General features: G+C 45.3%; 1 protein-coding gene across 1 annotated transcript in view; it reads left to right on the forward strand.

Moving 5' to 3' along the window:
• CDKL2 (cyclin dependent kinase like 2) overlaps positions 1-12082 on the forward strand; it is a 446589-nt gene extending 434507 nt beyond the window's left edge. Inside the window, exons 11-13 of the mRNA XM_086961513.1 lie at positions 2171-2288; positions 2481-2587; positions 11128-12082. Coding sequence (XP_086817639.1) covers positions 2171-2288; positions 2481-2587; positions 11128-11187 — 285 coding nt within the window. The 3' untranslated portion in view covers positions 11188-12082. The remainder of the gene's footprint in view (positions 1-2170; positions 2289-2480; positions 2588-11127) is intronic.
• The last annotated feature ends 461 nt before the right edge of the window (positions 12083-12543 follow it).

A 12543-nucleotide genomic window follows, 5' to 3' on the forward strand; every position in this document is an offset into this window, starting at 1 on the left:
CATGTAACATATGGCGGCCAAGTTAGCGGTGGGTCTGCCCTGGCATGACTCTTCTTTTTCTGCACTGTTTACACTACACTGGATTCGAGTGGCTAAAAGGATTGTTTTTAAATCTCGTTACATAATACACTGCGCTATTCAAAATTCTCATCCTGTTTTCTTGAGAGAAAGGTTGAAGAGGCACATTCCAAATAGGTTACTTAGCTGTATGGACCCCTTTTTCTTCACAGACCCCACATTTGTGCATGCTCATTTAGGAGGTGGAACTTTTGTGGTGGTGGTGGCGAGGTTATGGAACACTCCACCCAACGCCCTGCAGAAAACCACTATTCATTTGTATTTTAGAAAGATTTATGGGTATTGGTTGTACCTCTTCCAAAGGGGAATGTTAGGATTGAGCTGATTCATGCTTTTGTTACATTTGTGCTTTTGTAGGTTTAGTTTCATGTAGCAGCTGTTTTCTCTATCAGCGCTAGGACACCTTTTCAGTATTTGTTCTCTTATAAACTCTTACCATAATATAACATAACACCTTCTCCTTTGTGAATCCTGTCGTGTGACCTCAGGGTGAGCCCAAAGAACATTGGGAACATTGGCTGATTAAAAAAAAAAAGTTTCTCATTCGAAGATTTAAACACTGGGATGATGGTCTCCTGTTTATTGCAGGCCACCATTCCTGTGTTTGTAGCCCATCACAGAGGGTTGATAATAGCAGCCTGCCTAGTTCCTATTAATTAAGAAAGTCAGGGGCATATTATCAAGCCTATTTTCGCCGCTTTTGCGGCCGTTTGCGGCCGAAAAGCGGTAATAATTCCATCACAGTATTAACAAGGGCACACTAGCACGCGTTTCCTTATTTAGCACCCGTTCCAGTTACGCTGTGCCACGCATCGCTATTGAGATGCAAAGAGGGCGATCCCGGACAACACAACAGGGAAAAACTTGCAAATCGCACATCGTGGTATGAACAAGCCCATGCCCTGACACCCATAGCGATATTGAAACCTGCGCCAACCCCGGTTATCGCTGTTAGCTAACTTCTGTTAAATTGCAGACTTAGCTATATGTGTAAAGGGAGGTGGATTCTAAGGCTACAGCCACCATGGGCTATCAACTAGGAATTCCCTATTGCTGCAGGAATATGGCTGGTTTTCCAGCGATATTCCCACATTTCGCTGACTATCGCTGGATTTTTATCGCCTGGGTGATGAGAGTTGTTAATAACAGCGCTAACCGAGCGATGAAAACCGGCGATAATTAAAATCACGCTGACCGTGCATAGCGATATTTATCACATTTTCTTGTTAATATGCCCCTCAGTTTGCAGCCCTCTGCAACACATTTGTTAATGCAAATTATTTGTACATAAATTGTATCGCAGAATTATAGGCAGGTTCCAAAAAGACGGTGCACAGTTTGATGGCTTTAATTAATCTTAATCACTACTAACCGCTGATGGCATAGTTTAATTTGCAGCATTCAGTATAAGGGTCACTGCACTGTAGAACTCCGTAATTGCCTGTTCTATTAATATTTGATGAATTCGATTATTCAGTTGGGACCAAGAAGGAGCAGTCAGTTGTTTCCTTTTTTGGTGTAATGAACTTTGCAAAGACCTTAACGACTTCAATTTGTGGCTCATCCTTGTGGCCCCATAATTCCTTATACACCATTCCATTTTGGTTGTTGCTCATAGTGAGATTACAGACTGTGGCCGACTAGGTGCAAATCAGTACAAAATTCAGTTTTACTTGAACTGATAGGCCAACCTCAAATACATGCCCTTATATGGGTTTCAAACCTTGCTGAACAATAGAGCCCCAAGCTGTACCTCACTGATGAGACCCAGTAAGGATGAAACATGTCTGGGGTGGCTTGTGGCCCAGATCAAATGGTGCAGGTGTAGCAGTTTTTGCTGAACTGTGCTTTGTGGCAGGGCAAGGCATATTAGCAAATGTTTGGCCTCTATCATTAATGCACAATGTGTTCGAAAAAAGCCAGAATGGAATGCTTCCCTACATCACAATCTTTCAAACATTTTCTGTTTTTCTCAGTTGTTTATTGAGCTCCTCTTGTTTATTGAACACCTTTAATATATCTGTGATGCATGCAAACTGCTAAAACAACTGAGGATCATAAATAGCAGCTTAATGATATTCCTTGGTATTAGGTTGCCAATGAGAAAAATCTTCTCCAGACCAGCAAGAAGAAGTGGGAATTGCCAAGGACAGATGTTCGCTTGCCTGAGCTGGGCCACAGCCACCTTCCAGAACTGAAAGGGGCCGAGGGTATGTTTCTCCTGTCTATGTTTTTTTGTAGTTTGTTTTATTGTCATTTTCTGTAAGGAAATATCTTTGAATTGGAATAAAATCCACGATGTGGCACCACAGTCTGATGGGACATGTCCTCAAAGTTTCTAAAATTCTGATATAGATATAACTAGACTTATCATGCCCAATGGAATTCTTTTTTTCCTGCAGTTCGAAATTTGAAATTGCTAAAGAAGGAGAACAGGATAGCATCAGAGTCTCGTATCCCATCCCTTGCTACGCTTGACCTTCACAACCCCAGCATGGCACTACAGCAGGTAAGAGGCTCAAGCTGGTCCAGCCTTGAATGGGATAGATGAGGATGTCCCTGCATGCAGGCTCACTCCCCGTGTGATGTGCGCCATCCATGAGTCAAAGATATCAACAAATCTAGCTAATTCGGAATTCCTCTGGGAAATCCTGTACTGAATATTACACGTTGGATTGTGCCGCCATTGCGGGTTCCAGTTTCAGGTCCAAAGGCCTTATACTATTGTGCTAATCAAGACATAGGCTGAGGACACCTATCCAACTTCTATCTTGCCTGCCGTATGGATTCGCTTGATGCACAACGTTAGGGTTGTGTGCACGTTCTTTATTCACTCACCAAGCAGTCATGTTAACTCTTGACTGGTCATCACTGATCCTCCATGAAAATTAGCCAGGACAAACAATGTTATCTTCCAGTTGATGCAAACTTTCATCAAGGCACAGCATGTTTCAAATCCAGGGTGCAATCAGATATTTTCAAGTATTTGCCTATCTCCTCTGTGTTACAGAAAAGAAAAGGGTCCTTTTTCCCACCCAAGAGAGCATTGTTTTCCCTGGACAATATATGATTGTGCTAGTTCTGATATCTCTTGATGGTGTGCCTAAGAAAGCACCGTCTGTCCATCTTCCCTGTTCTGTTGCGTGGAGCTAAGTTGCTTTTGAAATCTAAACCAGACCTCTCTTAAAGACGAAGGAGCAACTCATAAATTCCACCATATTGTGTTGAAAGGTTCATGCAGGCCCTAAGGTTCCACTCTTCTCCCCCGTAAATAACTCTAGAAGTTAGTGGTTAACAGTGTAGTCTGGCCTCTACCATTTTACTGCTTTTTTGTCTTTATTCAGGCTGATTTAGAGCTTGGAGGAGATTGAAAATCATCTAGTTTCTGAAGGATAATTTGTATTATCACCCAGAGGTCTCTAAGCTTGTATTATCACCCAGAGGTCTCTAAGCGCTTGTCAGAGGGTGCACACAATACGGAAAGGTGGGCCAGTTAGGCCGTGCCCCAGGCCTCCTGAAACAACACATTTTTCAGCTTTTTCCTAAAAGGTAGTAAACTCGATTTCTTACGCAAGCTCTCAGGTAGATTATTCCAGACTATAGGGAATGTGTGGGCGAACGTGCGCCCTCCAAGGGAGGATAGTTTGAACCGAGGGCAGGCCAGAAGTGCGGCATCTGCTGATCGCAGATTTCTGCTGGGAACGTACAGGACTAGACGCTCTCTGATGTATTGTGGGGCTTGCCCGTACAAGGCTTTATGCGTAATGCATAGGCCCTTGAACTTGGCCCACTGCCTTACCGGCAGCCAATGAAGCTTACGAAGGAGTGGAGTAGCGTGGGTCTTTCTTGGTTTGTTAAAAATTAGTCTGGCGGCGTCGTTCATGACTATTTGTAGTCTGGCCAGCAGTTGTTGCAAGATACTGGCATATAGGACGTTGCCGTAGTCCAACCGTGCCAGAATCAGAGCTGACACCGCCCGTCTGAGCCTATCAACAGTCAGGAGGGGAGAAAGCTTGCGCAGCTATCTCAGTAAACCCACGCAGGTGCCCACTACAGCTGAGACCTGGGTGGACATAGTAAGTTTGGCATCTATATACAGGCTTATACTTTGCCGTCGTAATTGCAAGCACCTCAGTCTTGTCTGGATTTATTTTAAGCGAATTGGCCGTCATCCAATTGACAATAAATTTTACGATGTTTTGCATTCTCTGGTGTGCAGTTAGAGAGTAATCTATTTGGATGATGATCTGAGTGTCATCGGCATAGTTGTAGATTCTGCAGTCCATCTGATTTAATGCCGAGATCAGGGGCTGTAGGTAGGCGTTAAACAATAGGGGTGACAAGGCTGAGCCCTGTGGGACTCCACATGTAAGACCCTCTGCCTCCGGAACCAGGTCAACTAGTTGCACTCTCTGTACACGGTCGTCAAGAAAGGATGTCAGCCAGGCATGGGCAGTGCCCCGGATGCCGAGGTCCAACAACCGCGACAGCAGTAGGTCATGATTGACCGTATCAAATGCCGCGGAGAGGTCCAACAGCACCAGGGCACTCAGGGTTTTCTTATCTGCTCTGAGTCTTAGGCCGTCCAGCACGGAAAGCATGACCAATTCCGTGCTGTGGTGGGCCCTAAAACCAGCCTGGTTGGGTTCCAACAAAAAGTTGTTTTCGAGGTAATATGAGAGTGTGGGCAATACGTGTTGCTCTATTATTTGTGCCAAGAATGTCAGTTGTGAGATGGGCCAAAATTTTTTCAGGACCTTAGTATCTGCCCCTGGTTTCTTTAGAAGAGGGATCAGTCGGGCTTCCTTGAGGTTAATAGGGACCTGTCCAGTTGTCAAAGAGCTATTGAGGAGCGATAGTACGTCATCCTCCAGCCCTGGCCAGGCTTGTTTGAAGATCCTAGGTGGGCACGGATCGGCCGATGAGCCCGATTTGACTCGACCCATCACTACTCCCAACGTCTCCTTGGTGAGTAGGGGCTGAGTGACTGCTGGGATGGTCCCTGTGATGTCTTCCAGACAGTCTAGTCTAGGGGTGCGCTCAATTTCCGTCAGATTTCCTGACATTTTTGACAGTCTTCTTGCGAGAAGGAGGGGGGCTGTTCTTTCTTCTTCCTTAACTCTGACAGGACCTTGAACATTTCTTTCTGAGGGTTGATTGCTGTCGAGATTCTATCCTCATAAAACTCTGCTTTCCTGCCCCTGATGGCTTGTTTATAGGTGGCAAACTCCTTCACATATACAGCCAGAGTACTGGGATCATACCCCTTACGCCAGGCTCTCTCACTCTGGCGTAGAGAGCGTTTCAGAAGACTCAGTGGGTCATTAAACCACGGGGCACCTTTACCCTTATCTACGATTTTTACCCTCCGGGCCGGAGCCACTACTTCAATGGCGTTTTTAAGTTTTAGTGTCAGCTTGAGGCTAGCTGCCTCAATATCATCCTCCGGCAGCCTATTGAGGTGGGAGGGTTGTTTCCCTAGATTGGAGACCAGCATGTCTGTGCTAATTTTATTCCAACTTCTCACAGCCTGCCACTCCGCTGAAAAGGATGTACTTTGCCCTGGAAATGCCATTCTCTCCTGCAGCAGGTGGTGGTCTGACCATATACAGGGCGAGATGGTAATTGGGCTCAGCATCGGGACCGATGTCCAGATCAGATCCAGGGTGTGGCCTTTTTTATGTGTCGGGCCAGTCACCCTCTGAAGCAAATCGAACGAGGTCATGGCCTCTTCTAGCTGCTTTGACATTGCGTCTTTGGGGGATTCCTCCCAATGGAGATTAAAATCTTCCATGACCACAAGACCCTCGTACCTTGACCGCAAGTCATGGACCAGTCCCAGGAAAGGCTCGATAAAACCCGGAGGAGTCCTTGGGGGGCGGTAGAATATGAGTATCACTAGGCAGTTAGTGGTAGAGCAGAACTTAACTCCCAGAACATCTGCACCCTCCAGACTTTCTGCACAGATAGTTTCGGTTTTGAAGGAGCTGTTGTAGAGGAAGGCCACTCCCCCCCCCCTTCCTACCGCCTTTCCTGTTCTGAATAATGGCACCGAAATTAGGTTGGAGTGCTGCCACCAGGTCCGGGATAGAGGAATCTTCTAGCCATGTTTCCGTGACCCCCAACACATCCAGATTGCCTTCTTGGACCAGCGAAAAAAACTCCAAATTGTGTTTTTGGAGGGGGAGTGTGTTCAACAGGGCATCGCTCTGTGATGTCACCTTTTTTTCCCTTCTTGGCCTCCCCTTGCTAATGGATGACGTAGCTGAATGTTTTAGCAGCCCCTCCCGCCGGAGTCCCACCACCGTCGGGGGGTTTAACTGCAGGGTATTGTTATTTAGAGCAAGCAAGGCTTCCCTGGAATACCATGGCACCGGGGCAGGGATTTTGGCCCCTGGTCCCAGCCAGGTGCGGACGGGCGCAGACGGGCTTGCCTTAGGCGCGCCTTCGGCGTGCCCGCTGCGCGCTTGCTCCAGCCTTGCTTTTGACCCCGTAGCTCTTCCCACCCACCACTCAGCCCTGCTGTGCAGCGGTTGTCCTGAAAGAGCAACTAGACCGGGGAAGACCCGGAGACCGGAAGTGAAGGAACGGGAAGGTAAAGATCAGGGATTACTTGATACAGGTAAAAACACAATTTTTAAAAGAACAAGTTTCAGGCAATTTTCCTAATTCAAGTAGCGAAAATCGAGTAGGCAGCAAGGCTACCGTATGGCACACCACCAAGTCTGGTGTGACCCTCTGTCACAGCGCGCCCGCTCCAACCCGCCTTTTAACTCCGTAGCTCCTCCCACTCACCACTCAGCCCTGGAAATGGAAAGAAAGAAAACAATCCAGCGGCTGATGTTCCTCAATAATGCGGTTATTATTGCAGAGAAAATCCAACTTGTTGATTGTTCTTTGGGCCTCATTTATCAGAAGTGATGCATTGCTGCGTGAAAGCAGTGATGCGTCACTTCTCTGTGCGCCCTCCTTTCGACAAGATGGATGCGTCATATTTACTGTATGATGCATCATGTCGCAAGGAGTTACAGATACGTCAGTATTTCTGACGTATCTGTAGGCACAAAAGTGACGCATTGCTGGAGTGTGTCACAAAAGTGACGCAACTCCAGCACTGTGTCCTTTCTCATGGGGCAAGCCCCATGTGAAGGAATCTGCATCGGTTTTATGCCTGCTGTGAGGCATACGTAAGATATTGATGCAATGGCACCCTAGAAGTGGCACAGTGAAATCTCGTAGATTTCACTGCATCACTTCTACGAGGCTTACTTACATGGGAACGCCCTCTCTGCATATATTATACCTGATGCAGGTATGATGTAGCGTAGTGGTTTACAAAGTGACGCATCTGCTTAGATGCGTCACTTTGTAAATAGGGCGCAACAGGAGGCATGTTTTACGCCGCTGATGTGTCACAAAAAGTGGTCCCTGACAAAATGTAATCACTCAATTAATGTGAATCTCGTTATTTAAAGTAAACAGATTATAAATCTGAAAAAGGAGATGTATTATTTGCAAAAAACAACATTAGTACAGTAAACCCAGCACAAACAATACAAAAGGCCACTTAATACTCAGTCTCTTCTTAGTACAATAGCAAATGTATTTACATGTTGATAAAATAGAGAAAAAGGAAGAACTGCAACCTGCAGTGAGAAAAAGGGGGTGCACAAGTGAATTGAAAAGAAAGATTAAAGGACAAAGTTAAGATAATTATGTGCAACTAAAAATGCAATTTTTCAGTTGGACATCCAAAGAGCGGGTCTACCCATACATTAATATCTGTACAATTTGATCGTACACAAAAGGGGGGGAAGGGACAGGGTCAGTGACAATTGAATGGTGTAGGCCTCAAAATGAAGGGGGCATTGTAGTCGACGTTTCGACTCTGGCGCAAAAAGGGGAGATTCACAACCTCTGCTGCGGGTCTTCTTCAGGACTGGGTTCAAGGGGAAGGGGGGCACTGGGGGGGGGAACCTAAAATGGAAATATCATACGAATTAGATTGACCAATCATATGTGCCAATTCCTGATTATGTCAAGTAAATAGTGTTGGGTACATAACCGATGGTAACGTGTAAGGCAGTTAACTGTGCCTTTGGAGATGGGCACTTAGTTAGTTTCTCTGTCTTTTGCAGGTGGCCCGTCCAGTCACATTGACGTGAGCCTTACACGTTACCATACACGTTACCATACCATTCGCCAACGCACAACGTTTGGCGAATGCTTGCTGATAGGGCAGGGCAGACTTAGCCATGATATCCACCTTCCATAGGATATCATGGCTAAGTCAGATGAAAAGCAGGTGTAAGGAAAGTAGCGGTAACCGAGGTTAGCGCTACTTTTCTTATCGCTCTGCTGGTTAGCGTGAGGCTAGATAATAGGAGAAATGTCGGTTAGCAACATTTCTCCTGTTATTCTGAGGAGAAACACCCACTTTGTATCTCATTAGAGATGCAAAGCTGGGCGTTAAGGAAAAGGACGCTGAGGCAAAGATTCACGCGATAGCGTGACCTTGCTAATAGGGTGATACAATTACTGCTGTTTACCGGACGAAAACGATCGCTAAAGTGGCGATAATTGTCTTGATGATATGCCCCTAAATACGATGGCTCTACAGGGGACTTCGAGCCCAGCTTGATAGTCCACTCACAACCATGAAAGCTAAGCCGGAGGTTGACCTCGCTAGAGAGCTAACAGATAAAGAATGGGTTAGTATACTGGAATAACCCCAAAAACCCTCATGCAACTCGAGGTTTAAGTTCATCCAGTTCACTACTTTACATAGAGTGTACTTATGATTAGTAAAATGCTCCCCAGAGCCGCCTCGACCTGTGCTCTTTGTCAGGCGCCGGAGGCTGACCTCTTGCACATGATATGGTCCTGCCCTGTCCTGTCTGGCTACTGGGGAGTCATTGCAATGGGTGAACGTGACTGGCCTAGACGCTGTAATACACCGGCCATATGTGTCTTGGTACTGCACTCACGGCCCAAGTGTACCAGAGTGTTGGCACGCTTCACAGGAGTGGCATTACTGTTAGCAAGACGGTTGATCACAAGACACTGGAAGGCCACCTCGGCCTGAAGGTGGATAGATGGCTTGTGGAGGTGCTGCGCTGGGGATAGGCTAAAAGCGAGGCCTTAAGACGGGAAAATTATTTGGGTTTCTGGAAAAACCCTTTTAGAGAGAAGCGGACATGCTATTAGAGGGGTTCAGGACACAGGGTGATGGTCGTTGGGGGCGGGATACACTTGAATATTTGGCCGCTCCTTCAAGTAACCTTGGTGCCCTAATGGATCCTTATCCCTGTATAATCTTTTGAAGTGCATCCCTAGTAATGACAAGCCCTTCCCAGCCCCTTTATCCTTCCCCATAGATTGGCAATATGACAGTCACAATTCACCATAGCTTCTGCATAATACCCTCAGCGCACAAAATCCCCTCCAACAGACGTACACACCAAGTGCCAAATTGGGTGGGAGGGAATGTTCGTCTATAAGTTTTACATATTGCTTTCAATGTTGCTCTATTGTGAGCAACTGGCTCTATTTGTGTTTCACCATGCGATACCCATAGTTTTAGTACTTATGTAAACAGTCATACAATGCAATTTACGGGAAACACCCTTTACAACGAAACTTTTTCCACGCAGTACCTTTACAACGCAGGAATTACAGCGCAAGTCGTTACAACGACTTGCGCTGGAGGGCGCTGTAGGATAGGGAATAGTTTAATTTACTATCCAAAACCTTCCCTACTATCCACGGGGACTGGAGTTGGAATAGTAAATTAAACTATTCACTATCCAGCAACCCTCAACACTATGCGTTGTAACCACTTGCGTTGTAAAACCTGTGTTGTAAAGGCATGCGTGGAAAAAGCATGCGTTGTAACGACATACATCCGCAATTTACTCCTGATGTAAATTGTGATAAAATACTTTTTTGTATTACAAAAAATTGTGTGTGCTCAAATGCAAAATGACTTTTATGAGTGCATAACCAAACATTTAGAATTTCACAAGTGTGTTAGCACTTATGAGCAAGTATTGGTAAAGCCAATAGGTCTTGCCTATGAATTATATTGGCTTTGACTGTTCTTTAGCCATGTTGCGCAGCAGCTGGGCTGTTTTGCAGGTATGTCATTAAGTTAAAAATAAAAGCGATATGACACAGCCAGCACCAACTACGTCAATTTTTTTTTAAATTGCTGGTCGGAGGCAACCCAGTGAGTGGGAGGGCGTGTGGTGGGGCAACATGGATTATGTGTGACGTGGGGAAAAAAGCATTATGACGCTAAAACCACTGGCCATACCATATAATGTTGTTTTTTTTATTGTGAGTGTGAGGCAACTCAGACTCAACATGGACAGTGGAGAGTGTTGGAAAAAAAACATTGTCATGACGCAGTCAGTGGTATCCACATCAAAGCTCTTGTTTTTTTGTTTATTATTGCGGGTGTTGGAGCCGGCTGGTACAACGGAGGGGGGCAAAACAGACAACAGAGGGATCATTACAGACAAGGGAGGGAGGGCTGATGAGGGCAACACGCACAATAGAGGGAGGGTGGATGGGGCAAAACAGAACATTTAGGGAATGCTAGTGGGGTGCAACATAGACAAAGGAGAAAGGGCAGGTAGGGATTCAACATGGTTGGGGGAAACATGGCCAACTGAGGGAGGTTGGGAGGTGCTAGGGCAAGCATACAAACAACGGAGTGTTGGAGGGAAGGACTGGGAGCAAGCACACAGACAACGAAGGTGAGGGAGAGGTGCTGACCAATAAGAAGGGGGCAAATGAGAGTGAATATGAAGCCAACCAAAGGCAAGCAATGGGTGGTCCCCAAGCCCACTGTTAGAAAACAAAAGGTCTTGCAAGAGACAGCACATGTGCTGTCATGGGAGAAAACTTAAAAGGGGGTACCCTGTGAGTTTGAATCGTTTTAAAACAATTCTTACAGCTCCCAGGTCTGATTATGTACTGCTTGTTACATGGTATGTGAACATATTTATGAAGCCCATGAAATAATTTGATATTTCTGCCTTACAGATCTCTGGGAACTCTTTGCAAGATGCTACAGACGCCAACTTTCCTCGAGTGGAACATTAATCCCTAGAGGGGAGTGGTTTCCCTGTTTCATTGAACAATCCCATACAATCAAGCAGAACACATGGATGTCTGGCATTTGTGTACCTTTGGTTAACACCAGGAACTATTCCCCGAATTCTTGACTGAGCCCTTCTAGAGGCCGCAGATCCAGCCCCATGGATTATGAATCCTCAAGGACAGCAAGACTCAATTTTGATTTAAATCAGAACCTTTATGGTTGTAAGAATGGATGGCCAGTCCCTCCAGGAGCAAGTAAAAGGGCATCTTTTAGTACTGACAAAATTCAGATGATGTTACCCTTGTTGTATCTATATCTCAGAAGCACAATTAAAATGAACAATGACTATTAATACATAGGATATAGAAGGCAATCAGTTACAACAAAACCCAGTGCACAGCAGAAAATATGTGCTTATATGCCATAGAATAAAGAATGTGCCCTACCAGTCTCTCAATTCCATATGGAAAATCAAGAGGACAGCAGCATCATAAGGAAATCTTCATTATAAGGCATTACACAAGACATTGTTGCATGCCTCCAGGAAGATTTTGAGCAGCACTGGTCTGCTCTGTTTGGCGCAGGTATACTGACGTGTATTGACCCTTAACTGGAAATTCACATATTCCCTAATTCCACCTCAGTAAACTTATGTGACTTAGAGACATTCGGAAAATGCTTAATATGAGCAACTAGGACTTAAGTACACAAGGCGATTGCCATTACAACAACATTTCTATGTGGCAAATTGATAATAAAAAACTGCAGAGAGTGTAGGACCATTCACTGTGAAAGAGAATTCTTGAGTTAAAAAAACACAATGTTTTATTCTTTGTATTTTTGTTTTGGCTCATTCAAGCATATATCATGAATAAACTATAAATATGTCACCTCAAATCGTAAGCTTAATGAAGAACATAGGACCAGGTGAACGAAAAGGCGGGGAGCAATTAGAGGGTGCAAAATGCATGCAGTTGTTCATTTTGCGATGTGACTAGGAACAAATGCCCAGTCTGGGGGACCCCAGAATGACCTGCCTAACGAATATTTATTAGGCAGGTTGCTATTTGAAATGCCCTGTGATTGGCTACAAACACAAGGCTGGTGACTTGCAAGGAACAGCAGACCATCATCCTGGTACTTGCATTGCTAAAGGGGAAGCTGTTCGATGGAGACAGCTTCACCTTCCTTGAGGAGTCTGTACAGTTTCTATGGTTTGGGAATACATATCATTGTGAATTACAATTAGGAAGGCACACCTCTATCACACCCCCTCCTAATTGTGATTCAAAAAAAGTCGCAAAACCCCTTTTGAAAGTTGGAAAGGCGTTTCCTAATCGCATACAAGATTTCTTACA

Source organism: Lissotriton vulgaris, chromosome 3_1 (assembly GCF_964263255.1).
Source record: "Lissotriton vulgaris chromosome 3_1, aLisVul1.2, whole genome shotgun sequence".
Lineage (NCBI taxonomy): Eukaryota > Metazoa > Chordata > Amphibia > Caudata > Salamandridae > Lissotriton > Lissotriton vulgaris.